At 49.6% G+C, this 27,419-nt stretch overlaps 1 protein-coding gene across 1 annotated transcript in view; it reads left to right on the forward strand.

Annotated features, from left to right (window-relative positions):
- The window catches only part of ANO2 (anoctamin 2), a 337,179-nt gene extending 325,969 nt beyond the window's left edge, over positions 1–11,210 (forward strand). Inside the window, exons 24-25 of the mRNA XM_070788788.1 lie at positions 8,224–8,329; positions 10,360–11,210. Coding sequence (XP_070644889.1) covers positions 8,224–8,329; positions 10,360–10,632 — 379 coding nt within the window. The 3' untranslated portion in view covers positions 10,633–11,210. The remainder of the gene's footprint in view (positions 1–8,223; positions 8,330–10,359) is intronic.
- Positions 11,211–27,419: the final 16,209 nt, after the last annotated feature.

The raw sequence follows: 27,419 nt of genomic DNA on the forward strand, positions 1-27,419 counted from the left end.
GCCTTTATGATAGGCTTGGCATCGGTCATATGATAGGGAATAAGACGGTGCCTCCCTCAAGAAGTCTAGATGAATGAGATGAGTAAGCAATGAGAATCAAGCTTCTGTGATTGCAATTGGGAGACTGCAGGACACTCTCCTATCCCTGAAGGAAGAGGCCATGCCCCTAACCTGGACCTCAGTGTCCAATGCAGGAGTGGCCAGAGGGAGAATCCTGTTGAATCTGCTCCCTCCCAGGAGGGACCAAGGCGGCCTGGGTGGTGAGCAGGGTGGGAGGAGCAGTGATGGGCAGGAAGGGATTATCACGTGGTGTGGGGGGTCCAGGGAGGACAGGGTGTCCCATGCAGAGGGGCTGGATTGTGCTCAGTAGTCGGAGATGGAATAAGGGGGTTGAACTAGGAGAGAGAAACCAGGCAGGCACAGGAGGTGTGTGGACTCCTCTTACGGCAACTGGGAGCCGCGGCGGGGATCGAAGGGACTTCTCACCAGTGTCATCTCTGACTGCGCTGTGAAGAGCAGCAGGTTACATTGGAAGTGAGGGGCCACCCTGCTCTGAAGTGTAAAACAGATGCCTGGAGAGCGGGGTCAGCGTATCATCTAGACACACACCTTCCCAAACAGGTATACCATGTGGGTTGCCTTTTCTAGAAGAATGAGCAGTACTGATGGAGATCTGTACCCACCCCAGGTGGGTCCTGCTCACCGCATGCCATGGGGACCTGGCTGGCTTGCCAAGGTCTCTGGAAATTTAGGAAGTAAAGACATAAATTACTGATGTCCTTGTAAGCCAGGATTCGTCCGTGGCTGTCAGAAAGAGAAATGAAAAAATAAGAGGATGGAGAGAGGGCGAGATTGTGAGAAACACAGACACACAGACAACAGCAGGACTGGCCCCAGAGCCAGCGTGTAGAGCTGCTTCCATGGTGGGAAATGAAATCTGCCCTGATTTTCTGGCAAATAGTGTTGGGAACTCGATGACCCTTCTTATTCTTAGTTTTTCATGACCTCCAGAGATAAATGTGGTCAAATAAAACTGAGGTCTCAGGCTCCAGCCCAGCCTTGCCAAGGATAGAGGTATCTTAAAAATAGCAGTAAAAGTTAAGACAAGTCTCTGACTGCCTGTTCAAGATGCGTTCCCAGCATTTTTGGAGCTATGTCTGCCTCGGCCATTTAACTGACCACGCAGGGCTGCTCAGTAAACAGCCCCATGACGTCAGCCTGTTGCACGCTTAGTGGCCATTTAACAGGGTCGAGGTGCCCCTGTGTCCTATAGGCTGGATGGTGGCTCAGGCTTCTGGCTCAGCGGGAGGAGAACAGAGAGGTCAGCAGGGCAGGGACTGGGGTCTCAGAGCTCAAGGAACCCACCTGGGCTTGGCTAACCCACTGGGTCTGTTTGGAGATGCTAAGTATCCCGAAACAGGATCCTTGGGTGGTGCCTGTGGGCTTGTCTGTAGGATTCAAGTTCTCTCTTGTCCCAGGGTCCTGCGAGTTCCTTCTGGGGCCTGCCTGCGTCTCCTCTGCTCCTGGCCAAGACCAGAGGGAAAGCCAGCTTTCTGGGTACCTCTGCTTATCTGTATCAGCCACTAGATCAACTCGGGCCTGGTTAGTTCCTAGTGGGCCGGGCTTTTTTCCCTTATTGAAGGGAAAATTTCAAAAGACATTTGTAAGCAGCTCGGGTGGTATGAAAATATTATGTGCCATCTTGTTCAGCATTAAGACATTACTTTCCACTGGACTGGGACTATTAAATTTTATTTTTACATACCACTGTTTGGGGTTGAGAAATGCATTTACTACTGATTATAATGAGTAAAAGATCATTTTAGAAAGCTGTTTCACATATAAATGGAATCTAGAAAGATGGTACTGATGAAGCTATTTTGCAGGGCAGCAATGGAGATGCAGACATGGAGGACAGACTTACAGGTGAGGGCAGTGGGAGGAAGGAGAGGGTGAGATGAATGGAGAGAGCAGTGTGAAACATATACACTATGATATGGAAATTGATAGCCAATGGGAATTGACTGTGTGACTCAGAGAACTCAAACCAGGGCTCTGTAACAACCTAGAGAGGTGGGATAGGGTGGGAGGTGGGAGGGAGGTCCAAGAGGGAGGGGACATAGGTATACCTATGGCTGATTCACGTAGATGTATGGCAGATATCAAGCCAATATTGTAAAGCAGTTAGCCTTCCATTAAAACAAATAATTAAAAAAAAAAGCCATTTCCAGGACGTCCCTGGTGGTCCAATGGTTAAGACTCAGCACTTGCGCTGCAGGGGGAATGGTGTCCATCCCTGGTCAGGAAGCTAAGAGCCCGCATGTTACAGGGAGTGCCCGCCCCTGAGAAAAAAGCCATTTCTGAATGTCGAGGACCAACCCCTTGGTTTATTACGTCAGCAGCTGCAGTGATTCTGTATTATGATGACCTGTGGCAGGTGTCACTGTCAAGGTCATCCTGCAAGTGAGCATGGGAGGGGGCATCTGAGCCAGGAGCCTCTCCTCCCTGCCTGCACCTCAGTTTCCTCATCTGTAAGAGTGGGGACTTGGAATAAATCACCTCCAAACCTTCTTTTCTACTTCGTGCAAAAACAGCAATAGTGAGTGACACGTGTAATATATGAATTTGTTCCTGTGGAAGTTTTAAACATTACAGGCAACCTCTCCAACTCGGTCCTGCGTCCACACAGCCCTGCCCAGCTCTGGGCATCTTTCCAACTGTAGTAGCCCTGGTGGCATGTTTGCGCGACCCTTTCTCAGTCATTTTCCCATGTAGTAACATAAAAATGAATTTATAGAACTTTTAAAGACACTTCACAGGTTCTCTTTCTAATAATGAACTATATTTTGAGTTAATAGGAACCTTATTTCTTTAGGTCATGTATACATTCAATGTGATTATTTCACAGTGTTCAAACAATCTAGGTAAAATACGAATGCATTTTTATTTTTATTTATTTTTGTTTTGAACGCATTTTTAAAGTTAAGAGTTGGTGTTGATTTTTGTACCTCTTTTACTTAACGGATGTGAGTTTGCTTCACTTAACCCTGTGATTTGGCTCCTGGGAGCTCAGTGTGAAAATATATTTGGGTCACTGAATATTGCCATTAATTGGATCTTTTTAGAGAATATTTTCCTTATTTTTGGCCGGGCTGGGTCTTCACCGGTTTGTGCAGGCTCTCTAGTTGCCGTGAGCGTGGGCTTCTCTCTGGTTGTGGTGTGCAGGCTTCTCGCTGCAGAGGCTTCTCTTGTTGTGGAGCACAGGCCCTGGGGTATGTGGGCTTCAGTGGTTGTGGCACGTGGGCTCAGTGATCGCAGCTCCTGGCTCTAGAGCACAGGTTCAGTATTGTGGTGCATGGGCTCAGTTGCCCCGCAGCATGTGGAATCTTCCTGGTCCAGGGATCGGAGCTGTGTCCCCTGCATTGGCAGGCGGATTCTTAACCACTGGACTCCCTAGGAAGTCGTGCATCCTTCTTTTGCAATTAAGAACTTTTTTGTTCTAAAAGTCATTCTTTACAGATGTATGTGTGTATATATGTATATGTATATGTACATGTAAAGGGAAAGACTCTTTTCTCAGCCCCCACCCCAGTCATTCTCTCCCAGAAGAAACTGTTGTGCCCACTTCTGCCTCCAGAAGTCACGCTTACACGAGCCATCTCATTTACTGCTCACTGTGTTTTCCTTCGACATTCAGTGTAAATACACACACACACACACACACACACACACACACACGTGTACTCACGTTCCTTTGTTCGTGGCGGGTCGAGAAGGCTGTCCCGTGCACACCTTCTACGTACCCAGCCCAGTGATGCACATTTTGTTGGCTCTGTGAAGTTAGAATGATGAGGTTCGGAAACATGGAATAACTTTCTCAGGTTCTTACAAATAGTAAGGGGCCCAGCCGCTCCAGTCCAGTTTTAGACACTCTAGTTGTTTCATTGTTGGAAGACTCTCCTTATTACAAGACTCCAGGGAACTCTCAAAGTCGATGGTAAGGCTCAAAGAAAATAAAGGAAGACTGAACGGACAAGGGTGAGATCTGGGAACTGTTCCTAAAATTATAACCCCGAGCTTCAGCCCCGGCCAGCACATGCAGGAAGTGAGCACATGTGGGGTTCTCCCAGTGCTGGGCCACCCAGTGGGACTTTGGGAGACCCAGAGCTCTCAAAACCAGGGGAAAGGGGATGGCTTTGGGAAGCATTTGAGCTGATGGGAATGGAACAGAAGCTCTCCTGCCCATCAGCCTGACGCTGGCCTGCTTCGTGCCTTCACCTGGATTAAGAACCTGAGAGAAGCTGCCTGCAGTTGGGCATCAGCTCTATTTGGTTCATCTCAGGATCATGGGACACTCAGGGCATCTGAGCCATGCTCAGAAAGCCATGCTCCTGGAAGGCCAGGAGGAACTGGGGGCAGGGGTGTACCTGCTCCGTCCTCTTTTAACAGAAGAGGTGTACTTCTTAAGTCACCTTCAGTTGAAGGAGAAAGAACAGCTCCGATGTATTGGGTCCTTTGACATGTCTGGCAGTGTGCTGAGTGGTCCTCGTTACAGCTTTGTAAGATGGAACGCCCATGTTTCATGGACGAGGACCCCAGCCATCAGGTCATTAGGTAACTTGCTAGAGGACAGAGAAGTGAAACAGTGGGGGTGGGATCAAGCCTTCGTCTGCTGACTCCCCAGCTTTTGCCAATGCCGTTCTCTGCACTGGGCTTGGAAGTGAAACAGACCACTGTCACTGGCTTGGCCACAATTAAGTTCAATAGCCACTCTGTCTTTTCTGGACACGTCTAGTCTTAAAACTAATGATCTCTGTCTTTAATTAGTGTCTTCTGATTACTCAGTGAAAACATTTGATACACTTGAATTCTTAGGGTGAATTTTTTTTTAATTCTGAAATCTGAGCTTTTGTTGTTGTTGTTCAGTCGCTAAATCGTGTCTGACTCTTTGTGACCCCATGGACTGCAGCACTCCAGGCTTCCCTGTTCTTCACCATCTCCCAGAGTTTGCTCAAACTCATGTCCATTGAGTCGGTGATGCCATCCAACCATCTCATCCTCTACTACCCTCTTCTCCTCTTGCCCTCAATCTTTCCCAGCATCAGGGTCTTTTCCAGTGAATCGGCTCTTCACATCATGTGGCCAAAGTATTGGTTTCAGCCTCAGCATCAGTCCTTCTAATGAATATTCAGGATGGATTTCCTTTAAGATTGACTGATTTGATCTCCTTGCAGTCCAAGGGACTCTCAAGAGTCTTCTCCAGCACCCACTTGACTTCTTAGGGTGAATTATTTTTAAATTATGAAATCTGAACTTATACTGGAATGTAAATGAGCAATCATTTACCTGGTGGCAGAGGCTTACTGGAATCAGTGTTCTTCAAACTGTGAATCATGGTTCATCAGTTGGGAAATGGCTTAGTGTATCATGAGCAGCATTTTAAAGACTAGGAAAGGAGAGGACAGCAGAGAATAAAAGAGTATCAGAGCATGGGATACAGCAAGGATGCATGTGTTCTGTGTGATTTTTATTTCTGTGATACATATGCATGCGTGCATGAATGTAAAATGCATTGCTTACTCCAGGTCACAGTTTTTATTTAAAGTTAGCTTTGGAAAGAGAAATGTGAACAGATGCACAAATCATTAAATTGCACACTGCTCTTTTCTGGGCAGTGCTGGCCCTGTAGTTCCTGACAAAGCACCCTTAGTCCACTGGCACAGCGGGACTGCGAGTCGAGCTTTCTGGACGGATCTCTGTGTTAATCTTTCCCCAGACCCTTGATGAGATGGATGTGCCTGCCAGATTCAAAACATGTTTTGGACACTCAGGGAGGGTAAAGTGACATTTCCAAACGCTGTGGTGAGTTAGTAGCAGAAGTGGGACCAGAATTAGATTATTTATGGATTCTTTGCAGACTGGAAAAAGAGAGGGGTGAGCGATGGCTGTCTTACTGAGGTCAGTGAGCAGCTGTTCCTTCATCGATGGAGCTAGAAAACAAGCGGAGTGACTTCGATTGCAGTGGCAGGATCAGACTGGACCTGGGGGGATCTTCCCCATGGTCAAAAGTCGGGGGGGCAGGGGTGTACAGCACCCCTCTTCCAGGGGTCTTGAGAAAAGCAAGACAGATTCCTGTCTGCCTGGGATTTGAGGGGCAGAGCAGGAGGGTAGGCAAGCCTGAGATTTTTTCCCCACTCAAGATGACCGTATTCCCTTGGCCACACCCTCGCCCTCTCCCACGAGTGGGCGTGGTCTGGAGCTGGTCTTGTTTCTGTCCTCAGCCACGGATGGTGAGGATGAACCCTGTGGTGCTTTGCTGGGCTGCAGTTAGCTTTGCTTCTCATCCGGATGTCAAACCAAGCCTGCAACAGCTGTGATCAGCTGTCGGAAGAGGGGAGCCGGGTGGGAGGGGGCAGCTCCTGGCCTCTTGCCCAGCCCCAGTCAAACGTTCAGCCTCCACCTCTCCGTTTGCCTCTTTCTGGGGCTGAATCTCCCGCTATGACTTTTTCTGCCTTTTTGCCTGCATCTCTTTTCATCTTCCTTTTTTCCTCTTCTCCCCTCTTGGGAGGGGATCTTCTTGGGCCATATCTTCTTGGACTACTGAAAGCCCCCATGCTTCTGTGTGGATCTTTTAGAGCCGTGGGTTCATTCAGGACAGGGAAGGGTTCAGAGAGCACCCACAGCAGAGTCCCCCACCCCAAACCACAGCTGGAGGCCAGAAGCTTCCCGACAATGGAGGAAAGGCTGGATTCAGGCAGACTGGGATTCTCACCTTGAATCCACCCCTGGCTGGCTGAGTATTGAACTTCTCTGAGCCTCAGTTCCCTCCTGGGTTACACGGGGATACCCATGCCTGCCCACGGATCTTGTTCTCAAGTGAAGCAGCTTCAGAAAAGTTCCTTGTCGGGGGTGGACACGTTCAGTATATGCTTTTTTCCTTCTGGGTGCCCCCAACCCTCCCTGCCTTCCTCAGCGTCCCTGCACCCCCCTGGTGGCCTGATGCTACCCCATCTCATGCTTCAGCCCAGGGCTTGTTTTGCTTTCACTGAACATCGAAGATTTGTTGAATTCCATGGAGAAAACAGTTCCATGAAGGAGCATAAATCTTCTGTACCAGCTCTTGCCATTTTTCCAGGCTTAGAAAAAAAGTGATTCTGAGAAAATAAGCCATTTTTAACATGAGTCATCTCAGGATGGGAAGCGGGGGGAGGGGGGAAGGCAACAGCTCAGACAAGCCCTAGACCTCTCCATGGTCTGAGCGCGAGGCAGGCACTCACATTTTGTTTTTTCAAACTGTGGTGTGTGTGTGTGTGTGTGCGTGCAGTTCCTCAGCTGTGTTTGACTCTTTGCAACCCCATGGACTATAGCCCACCAGGCTCCTCTGTCCATGGAATTTTCCAGGCAAGAGTACTGGAGTGGGTTACCATTTCCTCCTCCAAGGGAGCTTCCCAGCTCAGCCATGGAACCTGTGTCTCTTGCATCTCCAGCATCGCAGGAAGATTCTTTACCGCTGAGTCACTGGTGAAGCCTTAAACAACATGGGCAGATGATCAAGACGGGCAGTTAAAAGAGGGGGCTACTGCCCAACTGTGACCGTTACCACTGCTCCCCCAAATCCACTCAGCCTTCAGCTTGGTCTGAATCAGCTCTCAAGAGATCTGCGTCTTCTCTGAGTCCTGGGCCTCGGAGCACTCTGCGGGGTGTCTGGCGTCCCCCGCCGCTCTCAGAGCCCACAGGCTAGTGGACCCCAGGTGGATCCCCTGTCCTGAGTTCCTCTCATGATTCCTGGACCCCTCATGGCAACCCATTCCAGTATTCTTGCCTGGAAAATTCCGTGGACAGAAGAGCCCAATGAGCTGCAGTCCATGGGGTCACAAAAGAGTCAGACACAACTGAGCACACACAGAGACACGTGCATGCGCGCGCACACACACACACACACACACACACACACACACACACAGGAAGGAGAATCCAAAGGAAACTTCTGGAGATGTTGGAGAGAGTGAGAAAGACATGTCTAGGCTGACATTGGCTCTTTTGGAGTTTGGACTTTTTTGGACGTTGTTGGTTGGGCCCTGAGTTCCTTACCTCTGCCTGCTACTCCCTATGTCTAAGAGCCAAGGCCCTGCCTGCTGCTCTGACTTTTGAGGTGATAGCCAGAGAGGTACCTCCTTCCCTCTATCTCCTCCCAGTCTTCACATTGCCTTCCTTTCTGGACAGGTTTAAGGATTACCGGGAGCCGCCGTGGGCCCCAAACCCGTACGAGTTTTCCAAGCAGTACTGGGCCGTTCTGTCTGCACGTCTGGCTTTTGTCATAATCTTCCAGGTGAGTTGTTCAGCTAAGTTAGGGACAGCTGGTTAGGATCCAGGCTCAGGGATCCAGACAGCCCTGCCTCTGGTTTTCAGGGTGCTCTGTGACTCTTTGCTGGGTGAGGGCTTTCATGAACGCATAGATGCACAGAAGCAGAAAAGGGCACAGAATCAGGTTGCGAGGCAGACATGGAGTAACATGCAGGGTGGAGAAGGATTCCCACGTAAACCTCAGACTGAAAAGTGGGGAACAGCAGAGGGAGCAGAGTCTCAACCCGAAGGCAGACAGGCGGCCACCCCACCGCCCCCCGCCAGTCTCCACGCTCAAGAAAAGGCTCCAGTTCTAACCCTTCCTTCCAGCTCCCACTGGCCCCCTCTTTGTGGTGTTGTTTGAGACCCCTGGTGGGAAAGGCCCCCAGAGCCCCATCAGGCACCCCTGCTGAATAGCAAACCCAAGCTGGCTATTCCTATCTCTAAGACTAGCTGGACCTACAGTTGTGTTGCCAAGATGAGGCCCCCACTCCCACTGCCGGCCTTGGAGCAGAGCTGGGGTACCAGCCCAGACCGCTTACCCATTGCCCCCACCCCAGGCTTTTGTATTCCCCAAAGGCGGGTCCCTGGAGGGCTCTGAGGTATCCTGACCTGGCCCCCATCCCAGGAAGTGGGGAAGATCCCCAGCTAGTCCTTCACCTGGAGAAGCATCATTCTTGCTCTGGGGGATTGCCGGGCAGGGGGGCGGCATGTGCTGATATTCCTCACCTGTCCCCTGCTGCCCCCCGCCCTCAGGAGCCACCTCGCTTTACCACCGCGTGTCAGGTGTCGCTTCCACTCCACTGGGAGGACTTGGTTTAAGAGGCGAGTGTGGGACTTGACTCAGCAGCTCCAGATGCCCTGAGGTGCCCAGGGGCCCCTGGGAACAACCTTGGTTCCCAAGTCTCCCCTGGGCCTGTGGGTTCAAGGTCGAGCTGGGGCTGGCACATTTAGAGCCTGAAAGACAGAGGGCAGGGCTCTGGTGTCTCCTGCACTGTCACCGACCTCGGTTCTAAAGAGAGGGGGCACGTGAGCAGAAGATGGGCAGGTGGAGAAGGAGACCACAGCTGGAGGTTGGGGGGGTCGGTGGGGGACTGGGAACCAGAGTACCCGGGGAGTGGCCCTGAACTGGGCTGTACGCCACAGCTGCCTGCAGGAAATAGTCACCCTCTTAAGTAGAAAATGCTCCCGGGAAGAGGGAGGGGGTCTCATCCTACCTCAGGGGAGGGGACGTAGCCCCCCGGGGGGAGAAAGGAGCAAGTTAGAGGTGTGTACACAACCTCAGAACCCATGAAGGCGGGCGGGAGGCAGGGTCCAGGCAGTGCTGTGACTGGAGATGCTGTGATGGTTGAACAGGGCCCACCTCCGATATGGGGGGCAGAGGGCCAGTTGGGAGGCAGACAGGGGCCGCTGGTCCAGGGAGAGACCCGGAGGGGCCTTCAGGCCTTATGGCCACTTCCTGAGAAGTTCAGGAGGGAGGGGTCATGTGTATGCCTATGGCCGATTCATGTTGATGTATGGCAGAGGCCTTCATAATATTGTAATTATCCTCCAATTAAAATGAATAAATAAAAATTTTTTTAAAGCTCTGGAACCGGAGGCCTGGAGGCAAAGCAAGACATGGGGGCTGGGAGGCAGACAGAGGAGGAGTGGAGGAGGCAAAGAAGGCATGGCTAAGAAGGGAAAGGCTACCCACTCCAGTATGCTGGCCTGGAGAATTCCATGGATGGTATAGTCCATGGGGTTGCAAAGAGTCGGACATGACTGAGCGACTTTTGCACACACGATGCTGTCAGGCCATGCATGGGAGGCAGACCCTGTCACTGCTCCACTTTCTCCTGGGGACCCTGAGGGACTGTGATGCTCGTTCGATGGCTGAGATCAGCCGAGGAGCCAGAGGAACCCAGAGCCCCCTACCCTCAGTTCTGGGTCTGTGTCATCACCCCCGCTCACCCACCCCGGGTGGGAACCCTCCAGCCGGGGCCTCTCTTCTCATCCTTCCCCTCACCCTCCCAGAACCTGGTGATGTTCCTGAGTGTCCTCGTGGACTGGATGATCCCTGACATCCCCACGGACATCAGCGAGCAGATCAAGAGGGAGAAGAGCCTGTTTGTGGACTTCTTCCTGAAAGAGGAGCACGAGAAACTCAAGCTGGCGGAGGAGCCGGCCCGGAGGAGCCAGAGCAGCGGCCACCGCAGCAAGAGGGGCCCAGCAGCCAGCCCGGCGCCCTCGGGCCGGAGCCAGCTGGGCAGCAGTGCATCCTCGGGGTCCCAGCACACCAGCGTGTGAGCCAGGGCGTGGGGGCAGCAGAGACCAGCACGGGGCTGTGCGCCCACACGGCGGGGTATCCGTCCTTCCACAGGGTCGTGAAGACAGAGATTCGAGAAAGGAGGCGGAGGATGTGTGCAGGAGGAAAGGGAATGATTCTGCTTCTCAGAAGCTTCGGCTTGGGTTTCTTTTAGGTCCTCTTGAGCTGTATCCCTTGGGGGGTTGGTACCCCCTTTTGCATCCATCAGTGAAAGCACTGGGTCCCTCCAGCCCAGGGTCCCAGGCACCTTGAGCCTGCCCCTGCTCTGCCCCCTCCCCAGGTCCCCTCCCCACATTTCGGTGGCCACAGGCCATGAGCAGCACAGTCCAGGCCTTGTTTCTACCCCATCATAAGTGATCTCACCTCCCTTCCCGGCATCACCCCGAGAAAACCCTCTGTGTCACCATCACAGCCTCAGTGGATGCAGCTGAAGCTCCCAGGCTGATGGCTGTGACCTCTGGACCCAACTGAGGAGCCAACGTCCAGCCCTGGGCTTGTCTCCAGTCCATGTCCCGGGGATGCTTTGAGCTCAGTGCAACTAACCATCCTTTTCGGCAGGTTCAGGTTTAAAATAATAAACTGAGACATTCTTTATAAAGATGCATCGCCTTGTCTTCGTTTCTCTCTCGCTTACTCTGCACTGGTATTTATGGAGCCCCTACTGTGTGCAAGCATGGTTTTCAGACTAGCGATCCAGAAGAGGAGAAGAGACAGAATGCATGGAGCTACATTCTGGGAGAGACAGACAGTGAGCTGATGTATGTGCAGCATTTCAGACTTAATAAGAAACATGAAATAGAACAAGGGAGACAGGAAATAGGGAGGGAGGGCACGGAAGGAGGGGTTTGCCATTTTATGTATGAATTAACGACGAACCCACAAGGGTCCAGAGATGACATCTTGCACAGCTAACGCTACTGGGAGATTTTCAAGTGCAGTTGGAGGCAAAGGCCAACGTCACTTACCATGGCCTCTCACATACCTCCGCCCACCAGCTGCCCACAGCCAGTTGTGCTGTCCCTCCTTGGGGACCTGGCCCCAGTTCCCTGCAGGTCAGTGTGACAGTCACAGTGGGAGCTGTCAGGAAGGTCGCACCCTCCTGGCAGGTGTTGGTTACTTTGACAGGCTGAAGTTTTAGATTGGTTTTCCAGTCTTTGATTTGCACGCCCACCATCTTTTTTCAACATTTTATCTCCTTGTTGGAGTCCTCTGTACTTTAGGAACATGTTCTTCCCAGAATAATGTTACTCTCCCTGACACACACCCTTCCATCTGTGTATAGACTACAACATAGGAATCTAGCCACGTCTAAACTCTTACCTGAATCTATCATGGGTAATCTGGAAGGAAGATGAACTCCCCAGCCCTCTGTAACCTTCCTCTCTCGCATTTCCTGTGCCGCTGAAGGCTGGACCTTTTCCTGCAGTGTGTTTTTTCTTGAACTTTTAATTTTACAGTGGAGTATAGCCGATTAACAATGCTGTGATAGTTTCAGGTGGACAGCAAAGGGACTGTATGCATGTATTCATTCTCCCCCAGACTCCCCTCCCATCCAGGCTGCCACATGACATTGAGCAGAGTTCCATGTGTTGTATAGTAGGTCCTTGCTGACGATCCATTTTTAATATAGCAGTGTGTACATGTCCTGTCTAAACTCCCTAGCTATGCCTTCCCCCGATCCTCCCCACCTGGCAACCATAAGTTTGTTTCCTAAGTCTATGAGCTGAAGTGTGTGTTTTCTGCGATACAGTCTTGCCGGTTAATGAGGTTGAACTGGGTACCGCTTATGTCCGTTCCCACCCTAACAAGTACAGTTCTGTGGACTCCCCACAGCATGGCACTCATAAAGAGTGTGGACCAGTGTGGGTAACTCAGCTTACCTTCCATGAAACCAGTCTACTCTCCTTTTGCATCCTGGCCCTGGCCAGACGCATCTCAGGTCTCCCAGCTCTCTCAAACCTAGGTACAGTGTATGCATGTTCAGTTGTGTCCTACTCTTGGCGAGCCCAAGGATTGCAACCCTCCAGGCTCCTCTGTCCATGGGCTATCTCCCGCAAGATTACTGGAGAGGGTTGTCAATTTCTGCTGCTGGGGATCTTCCCAACCCAGGGATCGAACACACATCTGCATTGTGGGCGGATTCTTTACCACTGAGCCACCTGGGAAGTCCTCAGCCCAGGTACATGCGTGTGTGTGTGCTAAGTTGCTTCCATCATGTCCGACTTGTTGCGACTCTGTGGACCATAGCCCACCAGGCTGCTCTGTCCATGGGATTTCCCAGGCAAGAATATTGGAGTGGGTTGCCTTACTCCCCTCCAGGGGATCTTCCCGACCCTGGGATCGAACCTGCAAATCCTGCAACTCCTGCATTGCAGGCAGATTCTTTACCACTGAGCCACTGGGGAAGCCCTCATCCTAGGTAAGCGATGTCTAAATTTCCACTCCTGCCCCCTCCCACGGGGGTATCTGCTCTGCTCAACCACAGCAGAGGGCGCCAGAGAGCAGAACCTGCCCTTCAAGGTTGAGCCACAGGTTCTGCAAAGCAGAGCAGATGTTTCTTCACCAGGCAGCCCTGTCTGCACTCCTGGCTCCCCACCCACCCCCTCCACCTCCCCTTCCTCCTCTGCCCTGTCCACTGCGCAGCAGTGGGTGGCAGTGCCCCCGGAGTCACCTCCCTTCAGGACTAGGCAGGAAGACAGACTCTCACCCAGAACCAGTGGATCACACCGACCCTTCCCGCCTCAGCGGTTCTTGCAGCTCTCTCTGCAGAAAGGAAGTGCAAGGCGAAAACCAGATGGGGATGCCAAAAGACAGCTCTACATATGAGTTCAGGGACCTTCGTGTTTCATGAAGCTTCTTTCTCTCCCTTTCTAACAGAGGCCAGGGGCTTCCCAGCCCGGATGTCTTCCTCAATTAGGGGGGTGAAGCTGCAGACCGTAAGGGGAACAGGCAGGCTTTTGACTTGGATCCCATATCATAAGCTGCTCTGAGTTTCCCCCAGCTCTGGTTGGCCTGCCTCAAATTCCTCAAGGAAGTGTGTGTCAGCTTCTATCAGGAACCACATCTGCCTGGTCTGAGTGGGACTGCTCGCTGGGAAACAGATGAGGCCCCTACATAGGCCTCATCAACCCTCTTCCCTGGCCCACCTTCCTGCAGTGCTCTTGGAAATTTTTCTCAGTGTATCTCTCAGCTTTAAACTTGGTTGTCTTAGCTGTCAACCCCAGACTTGACTCCGCTTACATCCTTCCAATCTTTGCTTCTTGCTGCAGTTTCTTGCCCACTGTCTTTTCACGAGACTTTTCCCGTTTTATCTGTCTTCTCAGTGTTCCCTGTCTCCTTCCAGAACCCCTCTGGAAGCTCCTCTCCACATAGCTGGGCAACATAGGCAGAGTACTTTTCCAGATCATTATGTTGAAAGTAGATGGTGATGGATTTCCCTGGCAGTGGGTCCAGTGGTTAAATATCCACCTGCCAATGTAGGGGACACGAGTTCGACTCCTGGTCTGGGAGGATCCCACATGTCCCAGGGCAACTAAATGAGTACCGCATCTACTGAGCCGAACGCCCTAGAGTCCATGTTTTGTACCAAGAGAAGCCACTGCAATGAGAAGCCTGCCCACTGTAACTAGAAGAACAGCCCCCGCTAGTCACAACTAGAGAATGCCTGCTTGCAACAAAGAAGACCCAGCGTAGCCAAAAATAAATATAAATAAAATAAAACAATAGAAATGATAGTAAATAAGCTTTTAAAAAAGTAGATGGTGTTATTAACATTGGCTGATCCTAGCTTCATGGGTCCAAAAGCTTCTATGATTTTAGGAACCCTCTTTAAGAAAAAAATACCCCAAATTAAGAAATAAAATTAGTTACCAAGGTGAATATTTATCCAGTATGAAAAGGCACATCGCAGCAAAATATACATTTTTAGGCTAACTCCAGAAACACCACAAAAGCCATAGCAAATAATTTCATTTTTTAATTAATTAATTGACTCACTCATCCTTATTACAGTCCTGGCCCCTCCACACTGTTGCTTTCAGGGTCTTTAAGTGTCTTTTCATATCAATAGTTCCCAGCACCAGGGTCTTTTCCAATGAGTCGGCTGATGAATGACTGATGCTGGGATAGGTTGAAGGCAAAAGGAGAAGGCGGCGGCAGATGTTGAGGTGGTTGGATAGCATCACCGACTCAATGGACATGAACTTGAGCAAACTCCGGGAGACAGTGAAGGAGAGGGAGGCCTGGTGTGCTGCAGTCCATAGGGTTAAAAAGAGTCGGACACGACTGAGCAACTGAACAACAACCAATATTTCCAATAAGAAGAAGAGAAAGGAATCCAGCCTTTTCCTCTAGCAAGTCTGATCTACATTTGCATTTTATTTTCGATAGACACTTAAAACATTTTGTTTTAGTTCCACAACTTATTTTTGGTCATTTCATGTGAATTTTAAGATGATGGTCAAATTTGGGAAAGCATCTATTAAGTTCTTTACATAGATAAGCTCTAAGATTGGAAGGAAAGTTATGACCAAACTAGACAGCACATTAAAAAGCACAGACATTACTTTGCCAACAAAGGTCCATCTAGTCAAGGCTATGGTTTTTCCAATAGTCATGTATGGATGTGAGAGTTGGACTATAAAGAAAGCTGAGCGCCAAAGAAGTGATGCTTTTGAACTGTAGTGTTGGAGAAGAATCTGGAGAGTCCCTTGGACTGCAAGGAGATCTAACTGGTCCATCCTAAAGGAGATCAGTCCTGAGTGTTCATTGGAAGGGCTGATGTTGAAGCTGAAACTCCAATACTTTGGCCGCCTGATGCAAAGAACTGACTCCTTAGAAAAGACCTTGATGCTGGCAAAGATTGAATCGGGGAGGAGAAGGGAATGACAGAGGATAAGATGGTTGGATGGCATCACTGACTCAATGGACATGAGTTTGAGTAAGCTCTGGGAGTTGGTGATGGACAGGGAGGCCTGGCGTGCTGCAGTCCATGGGGTCGCAAAGAATCAGACACAACTGAGAGACTGAACTGAACTGAAGATTGAAAAAAATTGTTTCAGACGTTTTGAAGGCAGATCCACCTCTGTGCTCTGTCTATCCTTATAGTGCTGGGCTCCCTTGGGAGGGGCCTTGGAACTAAAACTTCCCTGACTTCACCATCATGTACCTCTCAGCATCAGCCCTGTTTTGAGATCCATTGCAACTGAAACATGGAGTTCACACCAACTGTTAGGACTCCAGGGCCGGGGTGCAGGCTTCTGTTTCTTGGATATGACACCTCCCTCAGAGGTCTACTGCCCCTGGGCACTCTCCTGGAGGCCTATAGAGTTAGATCAGTAATGCGGATAATACAGAAAGTCCCCTACTATGAACAAGAGTGTGTTCGTAGGTCCAGTTTTTTCATAAGTCCAAAAAATTTAGCCTAGGTACCCAACTAACACAGTTGGCTATATAGCACTGCACTGTAATAGAGTTACAATACTTATCACATAAAAAAACACAAAAAATAAAGAAAACATTTTTAATCTTACAGTACTGTACCTTGAAAAGTATGATTGTACTGTATGACAGCTGGCATACAGGGGCTGGCATCAAGTGACCAGGCAACAAGAGTTACTGACTGGAGGAGGGAGAGGAGGCGGGAGACGGTAGAGCTGAAGGATCGTCAGCGATGGTGACGGAGGGAAAGCTGCCATTTCACTCACTTCTGACGCTGACGGAACGCACATTCGCATCTTTAAGTGTTCACAACTTTAAAGTTCGTATGTAATGACATGAGGATAGTTGCCACTCACGGAGCAATTAGTGGGGGCCAGTTCCTCCACTAAGAACTGCACACCCTTCACCATCTTTAATCCTCACAACCTCCCGGGAAGTGTCTTTATTCCTACCTCACACAGAAGCCACGGGAGCCACACCACCAGCTCGGATTGCAAGCCCTCCTTTTCCTGTGAGTCACTTGAACACCCACATGACCGTTAATAAAGCTAAACCAAGAGGCCATCGGTGTCCCCTCCTCCTGCCTTGGATTCCTCCAGGTTCCCCAGGGCCTACTCATCCCAAGGGGCTTTCTGGAGACCCCCTGAGAAGAAAACAGGGGTATGCAGTCTTCTTTGGCTGGTGTCACACTGTGCTATGAGAGTCTTATGTGCTGCTGCACATCAGCGCCCTTGCTGAAGTGCCTTCCTATTTATTTTTGACACACTGGGTCTTCTAGTAGGCTTTCTCTAATTGCGGTGAGTGAGGACTACTCTAATTGTAGTGCACAGGCTTCTCATTGCAGCGGCTTCTCTTGTTGGGGAGCAGGGCTCTGGGCTCGAGGGCTTCAGTACTTGCAGCTCAAGGACTCAGCAGTTGTGGTCTATGGGCTCAGTTGCTCCACGGCATCTTCCCAGACTAGGGATTGAACCTGTGTCCCTTGCATTGGCAGAGAGGTTCTCAACCACTGGACCACTAGGGAAGTCCCTGAACTATTTCTGACTATAATAAAGTTGTATCTCATAGTTATCCCCTAGGGCTCTCTGCCTCACCCCCAAGTACCAAACTCAGGCCCTTCTCGGAATTCCCAGGTCTTTGTATGAAGCCAGTTCCTTTGGGCATGAGTGGTAAAGGATCTGCCTGCCAATATAGGAGATGCAAGAGACCAGGGTTTGATCCCTGGGTCGGGAAGATCCCCTGGAGGAGGGTATGGCAACCCACTCCAGTATTTTTGCCTGGAGAATCCCATGGACAGAGGAGCCTGGCGAGCTACAGTCCATGATACCGATTTGGGATTATGAGCTGGGGGGCAGATCTCTAAGTGTCAAGGAGAATCAGTGCACTTCCTTCCTCCAAACCAGACCAAATCAAAGCGTTCACCTCTCAAGCTGCAGAAGCTCCCACACTCCCTCTGCTCTGGGCAGCCTCTGGGGTACCCAGAAGGAAAGCTCTGTGCAGCCTTCCCTGAACTCAGAGCCTCTATCCACAGAGGGCAGTGCTGGTGGGAAGGATGGGGCTGCGGGGCTAACACCATCACACAGAGTGTGGGGCTAGGAGAAGCCCTGTCTCTGCTCAGTGAGGTGGAGGCTGCACCTCCTAGCCCCCGAGCCTGGGCCCCCACCTCTCACTGGATAAAGAGAAGGTTCAGCCCCCAGCTGTTTGGGGGCCAGCCCTGTGGGGACGGAGTCTTTCATGTGATGCCCAGGGGATATGTTCCAGCAGGACACTTTGTGCTCTAAGACATTCACCAAGTGCTCAAGGACACAGAAAGAATACATTCATGATCCAAAGGTGAAATCTGGTCTGACCAGAAGGTCATGCTATTTCTTCTATGTCAGGCTGCCATCGATTGTTTTTGCAAGTCTTCCCACCAATTATTTAATTATATAAACTCTCTGTTTTGCCAGACTTATTCATCGTCATCTCTTCTGTATTTCTGTGTTCCTTTCTGGGGCTTTTGGTACATCTGGTTGCTCATTTCTGATTTGCTGCCAGGAACCCCTTGGTCTTACACCTGACCTCTGGTTCCCACCCACAGTTGCACACCTTGACTAGCCAGCCTTTCCTTCTACTGTATTTCACGGATCCAGTCCTCTCTCCAACCCCGGTCTTCACTCTTCCATCGCTGAGCCCCTGCAGCTCTGCCTGTGACCAGCAGGCTCAACGTTCCAGCACTCAGCCCGTGGAAAGGTACGCACACTCACTCATGGGCTTGACTTCAGGGGAAATGGACATGCGTCCCCAAGCCTCAGGACCCAAAGCCCGACACAGTCCCTGCCTCAGACTCATCACTGCCAGGGATGAGGGTTGGGGGAGGGAAGGCTGATGCACCCACTGGTCAGTGAGAAGATGGGTCAGTAAGGAGGTTTTCATCAGAAAGTGGCAGTGACCAGCCACGGGCCTCCCCTCTCCAGGCCCCATTGCCTCAAGTGCCTCAGCTTTAGCACAGAGAACCAGAGCTGGGACTTCTCTGGTGGTCCAGTGGTTAGATTCTGTGCTCCCATTGCAGGAAGCACAGGCTCCATCCCTGGTTGGGGAACTAAGATCGTCCCCAGTGCTGTACGGCAAAAAAAAAAAAAGCCAGACCAGGGACGAAAATAGTGAAAATTACTTTTTATTGTTTGTTCATTTAATGAAAAAGAAACTCAAGTGACAGCAGCATTTCTCTCTTCTGGAGAACTATAGAGGACAAAGATATAAACTGGCAATTCATAGAAAGGAACAAACTCACCCTTGCTGGTAATCGTAACAAACTTGGGGCATGGGAGCTGTACAGATGGGCAAAATGTTTTAAAATGTGGCTAAAACTGTTGCATAAACCTTTTTTATTCTGTGATACAATCAGCTTTATTTTTTGAATACTTCTTAAAAAATTGAATTATAGTTGATTTACTATATCACGTTAGTTTCAGATGTACAGCAAAGTAATTCAATGATATATATATGTATACATATATATATTCTTTTCAGATGCTTTTCCTTTATAGGTTATTACAAAATACTAAGTATAGTTCTCTGTGCTGTAATATTAAAATAATTTTGTCCTCGATAACAAATAACCACTGTTCCCCCCAAGTCTCCGAACCAAAAGTATTCTGAGGCCACCCCAATACTTCCTCTAGGCCCCCTGGTCTTCACCATGATCCTGGAAGTAAATAAAAGAAGGATGCTTGTCACAGCAGGGGACCTGGGGACCCTGGAATCCGTAGGCATCCTGGCTGTACCAAGTGCAAAGTGTTTAACCAAGTCTGCATAAAAGCACCATTTCCCAGATGCCTAACCCTGGAAGTCCCATCAGTTCCTGCTTGCCCACCACCCTACCCGCCCAGAGACTCCCCTTCGGGCAGCTTAGAATCCTTGGATTTGCTCAGGGCCTGTGAGTGGGGTTGCCCTCTCTTGTCTCAAGGCTCTTAAGCCACTGCAGGCGGCCAATGTAAACAAACCCGAGCGCAATTGGCTGACTCCACGCCAAAGGAAACAAGCTGGGTGGCTGCCTACCTTCGCCTTGATTCCAGAACACAAGCCAGATCCAAGATGGGAAAAGCTTTGGCGTCTGTCAAGTTGGCTTCTCTGTGGAAATCTTATCAAAAACGTTTGGACCTTCCAGATTTCCTGGCGAGTCTGTACAAAGGCAAAGATGGGCGTGTCTCCAGTTCCCTATGTGCGCGTTCCCCTCTTCCTCCCCAACCCCAACCCCCTCAATCCTAGTCTCTTCCTGAAGGAAGAGGTGATTATCATTCCTAATCTAATCCTGGGGGTATGTATTAATCACAGCTGACCCTTTTCCACATCCCCAAAGCCCTGGAGACCCTCTGCCTTTATCATGTTTTAGTGAATATACTCTGAGCCAGTTTGGGGCTTTCCCATTGACTCAGAGTATGGTGGCTAAGACCCACTTGCTAAGAGCCCTCTGTACGGTTGGATAGACCCGCTGAAGTTGACAGTGATCCAATCGAGACATTAACTGAGAACAATCAACATTATACCGCTCGGGAGATAGCCGACGTACTCAACACATCCAAATCAAGCGTTGAAATCATTTGCACCGGCTTGGTTATGTTCATCGCTTTGATGTTTGGGATGTTTGGGGACCTTATGTTTTCTCAACAACATATGATGGGCTTAAGCACCAAAGATAGCTTAAGCTATCTTTTCCATGTGACACATCCTTTGCAGGAGAGAAAGGACAGTGCTCACTATTTTCCCCACCTATGTGTATTCAAGTCCATCTCCTCTCTCCCTCCTGCTCAAAAAGGACTTTGAGATGCAAAAATGTACCAAACTCTGGCCCAGGCGGTGGTGATGTGACTCAGAGACACACTGATAGTCCCCTTGGCTTGCAGGTCCCTCTGGAGGTCAGCTCACTCATCCCACCGCCTCCAGGCCAGGAACCATAACAAGCTCATCCCAGACTATATGCCCACGACCAAACGGGCAAAGGAGCCAGGGACCTGGGATCCATCAGTCTGAGATGAGAGGAAACCATGTTCCAGGAAAAAGAGACTGGCCATTGGCCTGGATCATGCAGGCCAGCCTCCTGACGCCACATAGCCTGTGATCAGAGGTGGCCAGCTGCAGCCCACATCCCTGGTCATGGTTGATTGGTGTAGGAACCATGGGTGAGAGAACAGTGGACTAATTACAGAGAAATTAATGCAGCGTTTATCTGATTCAAAGTTGCTTGTAGGCAGTGAAATTGCACAGTTACTAGGAAGGATGTCCAGTAACGGGGGTGGCTTTGGTGGGAATTCTGAGGATCATGTTCCTGGGGGGTGAGGGACAGCCCCACAGCTTCAATCTTTTCTCTCCTGAGGCCTTTGTTCTTGAGGTTCCTTTGCCTGAAGCTCTCCTACCACTAGTTCCCTGATTCTATTTGAGTCTCAGCTCCAATATTACTTCCTCAGAATGGCCTTCCCGCATCATCTTCCTGGGTTGATTCTGAAGTTGCGGGGAGCACACCCTGGTGATGTGGCCTCCTGTTGGGAGGACAGACACAGGAAAGGAGCTTGTGGGCCCCAAGCTTTGCCATCTCTTCCAGGTGACCCGAGGGTCCTCACGTTATCTTGGTTTCTGGAAGTCTTTCCTGACAGCCCCGAGGTTCCCAGGCAGTGACACAGAATGGCCCTCTTCCCCCATGTGCTCCGAAATAAGACGAGTCTCATTTAGAAAATGAGAAGGTGGTTCCAGATGGATTTTTCATTTGCCTCTGACATCCGCAATCTGTGCATCCAAGCTGCTGAAGATGCTTGGGGAGAGTAGGTTACACTAATCCCAGGTACTGGTTTGGAACATGCTTAGGATTGGTATAAAGCCCCTTGCTGGCAAGTCTGAGCATTGCATCCGGGAAGCTGTCCTCTCTGCTTCTCCAGACACCATGGTGGCAGACAGTTATCATCTCTATCTTACAGATGAGGTGCAGAGACTTACCTCATCTAGTAAGTGGGAAATTAGCCCCCTAGACCACCACATCCAGTGTTCCCTCCCTCTGGCACATCGGCTCATGCTCTTAGCCAGGTGGCTACAGCATCAGGGCTTCCCTGGTGGCTTACATGGTAAAGAATCTGCCTACCAGGCAGGAGAGCTGGGTTTGATCCCTGGATCAGGAAGATGCCCTGGAGAAGGGAATGGCAACCCACTTCAGTATTCTTGCTTGGAGAATCCTATGGACAGAAAAGCCTGGTGGGCTACAGTCCATGGGGTTGCAAAGAGACATGACCAAGTGACTAACACTTTGATTTTTCACTACAGCATTCAACAAAGGGCTCTTGCTGACTGGCTAAGGAGATCCCTGGAGAAGGGGGTCAGTCCTGGTGTGTGCTCTTTGCCCTCTTGTTAACCTTAGACACCGCTCATCCTGGGGCCAGCCCACCTTCTGTGACCCTTAAGATTGGGTGTAGCATGAGTGCTATTCCTTCAGACCTCTCCCATTTTCACACACACACACGCACACACACGCACATGAGCTCATGCCATGGGGATCCATAAATGCCTTCTTCCAAATTTTCTCTTTGCTCAGATGTTCTTTCCTGAGTTATACATGTGATGACAAGGGCGAGATAAGGGAGTGAGATAGAGGGGAAAGTACCTTCTAATCTCATTGTCTGTGCTGTCTGAATGTGTCAGAAGAATTCCACTTGTGTTGAGTTACCTACTGATGCAGGCATGTAAGAGATTGTTGATCCAGGAGATATTTTTTGTGAGTGTTAGACTCTAATCTATTAGTTGACAAGTCTGCACTGAGCATCTGCCCTCTGCATGGTTTGGAACAAAGTGTTAGCGGGATACAGAGCATGAAGGACCTGGTAATCAGATGGGAAATTAGACTGATGTATTTGAGAAAACATTCTCAGGAAGCAACACCCAGTGCTAACTTTGTGAACAAATGAAATCTTAGTGGGCAAAGAAGGGGTAACTGTTGCCATTTGAACTGAGCCAAGGCGGGTGACGGGGTTTTCTACCAATGGACAAGTGGTGGGAAGTTTCCAGTTGCCCAGGCAATAGCTTGCTGGGCTAGATGGTGTGGTGACTGCAGAGGCAGAGAAGGTGGTGTAAATAGACAATCAATAAAATATGGATTAGGGCATGGTGCTTTATAAAATTCTAGAAACTTCTCAGAAAGGGCTATGAATCAATCAACAAATCAATAAGCATTTACAGAGTTCCCACCATGGTCTAGTAACTGGTGGTTCAGAATGTATGGGCTTCCCAGGAAGTGCAGTGGTAAAGAACCTATATGCCAATGCAGGAGACCTGGGTTCAATCCCTGGGTCGGGAAGATCCTTTGGAGGAGGAACTGGCAACCCACTCCAGTATTCTTGCCTGGAGAATCCCATGGACAGAGAATCTGGAGGGCTACAGTGCATAGAGTTGCAAAGAGTCAGACATGACTGAGCACAGCGCAGCAGAAATGTATATGCCACAGGCTGAGCACTGACATGAAAAACAGAATCATTGGAGAAGACATTTGGCATAATGAAGTAAATCTGCATAAATCAAACGGGAAGCCATGAGTCTTGGCCTGGAGATGTCTCTGGTAGACCATGCTCCCCCTTGCAGTCAGGGGTGGATCAATAACTGATTCTCCTTAGTGGGTTAACGTGAGTGCTCCTAGGTCAAGGTGTTACAAGGAGGGTGTGACTTCTCCACTGCTGTGCCCACCTGCTACTTGGATGCAGAGTGACCAGTAGAAGGAGACTGGACCCTGAGTTGGAGTCTTGCTGACCAGTAGTACCTTCACTGGACGGGAATCAGAGGTACACTTCTATCGTGTCCAGTTACAAAGTGTTAAGAGTTGGTTTATTAGAGCAGGGAGTACTTTCTTAGCTCTGTGCATTTGGCACCCCCCACAATGAGATCAGGTAATCTTTCAGCAGCATTTTCTGGGACCCTGATCTAGGACTGAGAACGCACAAGTGGGCTTACATGAGGAGTTCGTGAAGAGTCAGAGCTTAGGTTGAAATGACTGTATCTGTTGCTCAGGGTTTTCTGACTCTTTGCTGCTCCCTCTTGTGTGCCCAGGAGGGCACCAGTCCCTATACCTGCCCACTTCTTTTCCCTCAAAGCTCAGAATAACCCAGACAGATGACACATTCCCCCTTCTGTTTCCCATAGACCCTCTCATGGGAGAATGTGATCGATTACAGAACGGTCTCTGATCTTTTCTTTGCTGCCTGTTGACTATTTAGAAGATCCTAGATTATGTACATACATTTGCCACTGGGTCATCAATACATTGAATTTTATAATTTAAGATGCTACTTGTACCACACAGCTTTCCAAAAACCATTTGCGTCATTTCCCCAGAAGGGCATAATGAATGGGAGATGATTATTAATTATTACTAATTATTCATAATTAATGAATCAGAAGTGGACCACGAGGAGAGGGGAAATAAAGGGTTCCAGTGGGTGAGTAAGTAGGGAGTGGGTGTGCTCAGGTTTGAAGGACCCTCCAGACCCCACAGGCAGAAGGTCTGTGGGCCTGCCTCTGTGGACAGCCTTGGCGGAGCGGGCAGCATGGCTTCCATACCCTTCCTTTCTGCATCCCAGACACCCTCTCCTGGGTCCCCACACCCTGATCCGGTTCCTCACCACTGCTGCCTGGAGCCCAGAATATCCTCTTCCAGGTCCCAGGTGATGATGCCAACTGTTCCAGGCTTAAATTACTTCTCAAGATGAAAAGCTTTATGTATAAAGGGTCTTCTGAATTCTGAAAAAATAATTAAGGCTCCAAAGAAGGAACTACTGTATAATTCAACAATGTAAGGTAATACGACATAAAATGGTGTAATCACTTTAGAGAATTGTGTGCTGTTTGTCCAAAAGCTAAAGTACACATTCCCTGGGGGCCACTCCTAAGAGTCCACTCTTCAGAATACACTAAACAGATATGCATATATTTGTGCAACAAAAGACAGATAAAAAATGCTTGTACAAGCATGATTCATAATAACCCTGAGCTGGAAACAAGTTCATGTCTATCGTCAGTACATGTATAAATAAACTGTGGTCAATTCATTGATGGAATACTATATGGCCAAGAAAAATACAAACTTTGCTGCATCCAAAAACGAGGACGAATCTCTTGGGTGTGACACTGAACAAAACTAGCCAGAGATGCAAGATATTTACAGTATAATTTCATTTATAAAGATCTTAAAGATGGTTTTAAAAAAAAGTATTTTTATGAAAAACAAAGAGTACTGGCTGCTTTTGGAAATCACTGGCTGGGAGAGCAGGAGGAATGCTTCTGAGAGCACGAAGGCATCTCCTTGGGGTCCAGAATGTCCTGTGCCCCTGACTTGGGGATGGTTTCATGTGCTTTAGGTTTATGTATCTTACTGTATGTATCGGGCTTCCTTGGTGGATTATTGTATAAACACTGAATGTACTATACTTTTTCAATAAGATGAAAGGAAGCTTTGGGGCTTCCCTAGTGGTCCGGTGGCCAAGACTCCATGCTCCCAATGCAGGGGCCTAGGTTCAATCCTTGGTCAGGGGTCTAGATCCCAAATGCCGAAACCAAGACCCAGTGCCGTCAAATAAATTAATGTTTTTAAAAAGATAAAAGGGAGCTTTGATGGTAGGACTGCAGACTCAATGGCAGGGGGCGACTGAGGAACTTTAGGCCTAGCAGTCATCAGCGGAACAGCAGACACTGAGCCCTGTGGAGAGGCTGGAGGCTGGAGGCTCCATCATAGCAGACTTCAGGAAGCTTTGGACACCGCATGGGAAGCCCTGCTCTTCACCTCCTATTCCTTCTGTATGAGAACTGACTGCATCTCCAAAGGAACCAGAGGTATTAAAGCTTGGACCACCCCATTCTGGGCAGAGAAGCAGTGCTATCTGCCTGGCGTACTCCTCTGGTCCATCCACTCTCCCACTTTGCCAAGTAAGTGTTTCCTTATCTCTTTTCTCCCCTCAAATCTTCAATGGCTGCTGCCTCATCCTCACTCTCCTTTACTGAGAAGGCAGGAGCCATAGGAAGTCAGCCTCTACCCCGCACCCACCCCACATCCCCCAGCCTCCAGCGCTCTCCCAGGTGGCCATACCCTTCCCTCCAGACGCCAGCCTCTCCTCTGCCCAAGTGGGCAGCCAGCCCCTCCTGTATCACCAGTTTTCCTCTCTTGAGTCATTCCTATCGGCACACAAGCAAGGTGTAACCTCTCCCATCTTAAAATAAAAACTCCTCCCTCCAACTGTTGTTCATTTAGTTTCCATCCCTGGGTCGGGAAGATCTCCTGGAGAAGGGAATGGTAACCCACTCCAGTATTCTTGCCTGGGAAATCCCATGGACAGAGGAGCCTAGGGGGCTACAGCCCACGAGGTCTCAAACAGTCGAGCAGGAGTGAGTGCCTAACACCTTTAGAGTAAAAGCCCTCCAAGGATTTGTAAATCTTACTTGTGTCCACTGGGAAGAGTTCCCCCCATTCTCTCTTGAGCCCTCAGCATCTGGCCCTTATCCTCACTTCCTGACATGGTCACTGCATCCAAGGATGGTGCTCAGTCTTCCCCTTAGTTCATAAACAGCCACATCAGTGGCTCGTCCCTTCCTCCTCCTTATTGTGTGTTCTTTATCTGGGTGCAGAGCATTCTTCTCTCTTAATTTCCCCCTTCTTCACTGATGACTCTTGCTTCATCTCCTTTCCTCCATTTTTGTTTGGGGTGTATTGTTTACATTCGCCCCAGGTTATTCCTAGGATCTTTTCTTTTCCTTATTAATATTTCTTGGCTGTGCTGAGTCTTGGTTGCAGCGCCTGGCCCCTCTAGCTGCGGTGCACACGGCTTAGTTACCCCGCAGCATGTGAGATCTTAGTTCCCCGACCAGGAATAAAAGTCACCTCCCCAGCATAGGAAGGCAGATTCTTAACCCTGGACCACCAGAGAAGTCCTGAATTTTTTCTTTTCTCTCCCTCCCCTTACTGCATTATTTCTCATCCAGTGTCAGGGTTTTTAAATACAAACTCCAAACATTTATATCTTAACTGCCCACTGGGCATGATATGAATACCTAATTTTATCTCAAATTTCATATCTCCTAAAGCAGATTCCTCTTGCTGGCTTCTGATCACAGCATACAGTGACCTTGCTCTCCAACCGCTTGGGTAAAAAAGCCTTTCCTCGTCTCAACCCTCTAGTGCCTTTTTCAGTCCAAAGAGTCTGTCTTTCATCCAAATGCCAGGCGAAGACTCAACGGCCACCCACAGCCTTCTTCATCCCTGTTGATGGAAACTCCACCTTGCCAGTCGCTCAGATCAAAGACTCTGGCCTCGTCCTTACCTTCGTTCTTTCTCTCAAGACCCATATTTGCACCATCAGCAAATACTGTCAGCTCTGCTTTCCAGAACCTGCTGGCCAGCTCTGAAACTTTTAAACCACTGTCACCCTTGCAGGATTATGACAACAGCCTACCAGGCTTCAGAACTGAAGGTGTCCTACTCTGCCAGGAATTCCTCAGTAGCAGCTGGATATGGACATTCCAAGTGGGGGAGGGCTTTGTAACGAGGTCGTGGTGGGTGGCATTGGAGAGCTTGGAAAAGTGGCCCTTTACCAACCAGTTTGGGAGGTTTTAGTGTTTTAATGATCAGTACTCCCATATATAGCCTGTGTTGGGCTGAATATTAGCGTTGCTGTTCCCATTTTTTCTTTCACTGGCCTCCTTCTTGCCACATGCCCAGCATCCACGTGTGGGATGCTCCTCTCCACTGGGTTCTCTCCCGAGTCTTGCAGACCTCTGCTCAGATGTCAACTTCTGGGCTTCCCTGGTGGCTCAGTGGTAAAGAATCCACCTG

The sequence above is a fragment of the Bos indicus genome, chromosome 5 (assembly GCF_029378745.1).
Source record: "Bos indicus isolate NIAB-ARS_2022 breed Sahiwal x Tharparkar chromosome 5, NIAB-ARS_B.indTharparkar_mat_pri_1.0, whole genome shotgun sequence".
In the NCBI taxonomy this organism is placed as follows: domain Eukaryota; kingdom Metazoa; phylum Chordata; class Mammalia; order Artiodactyla; family Bovidae; genus Bos; species Bos indicus.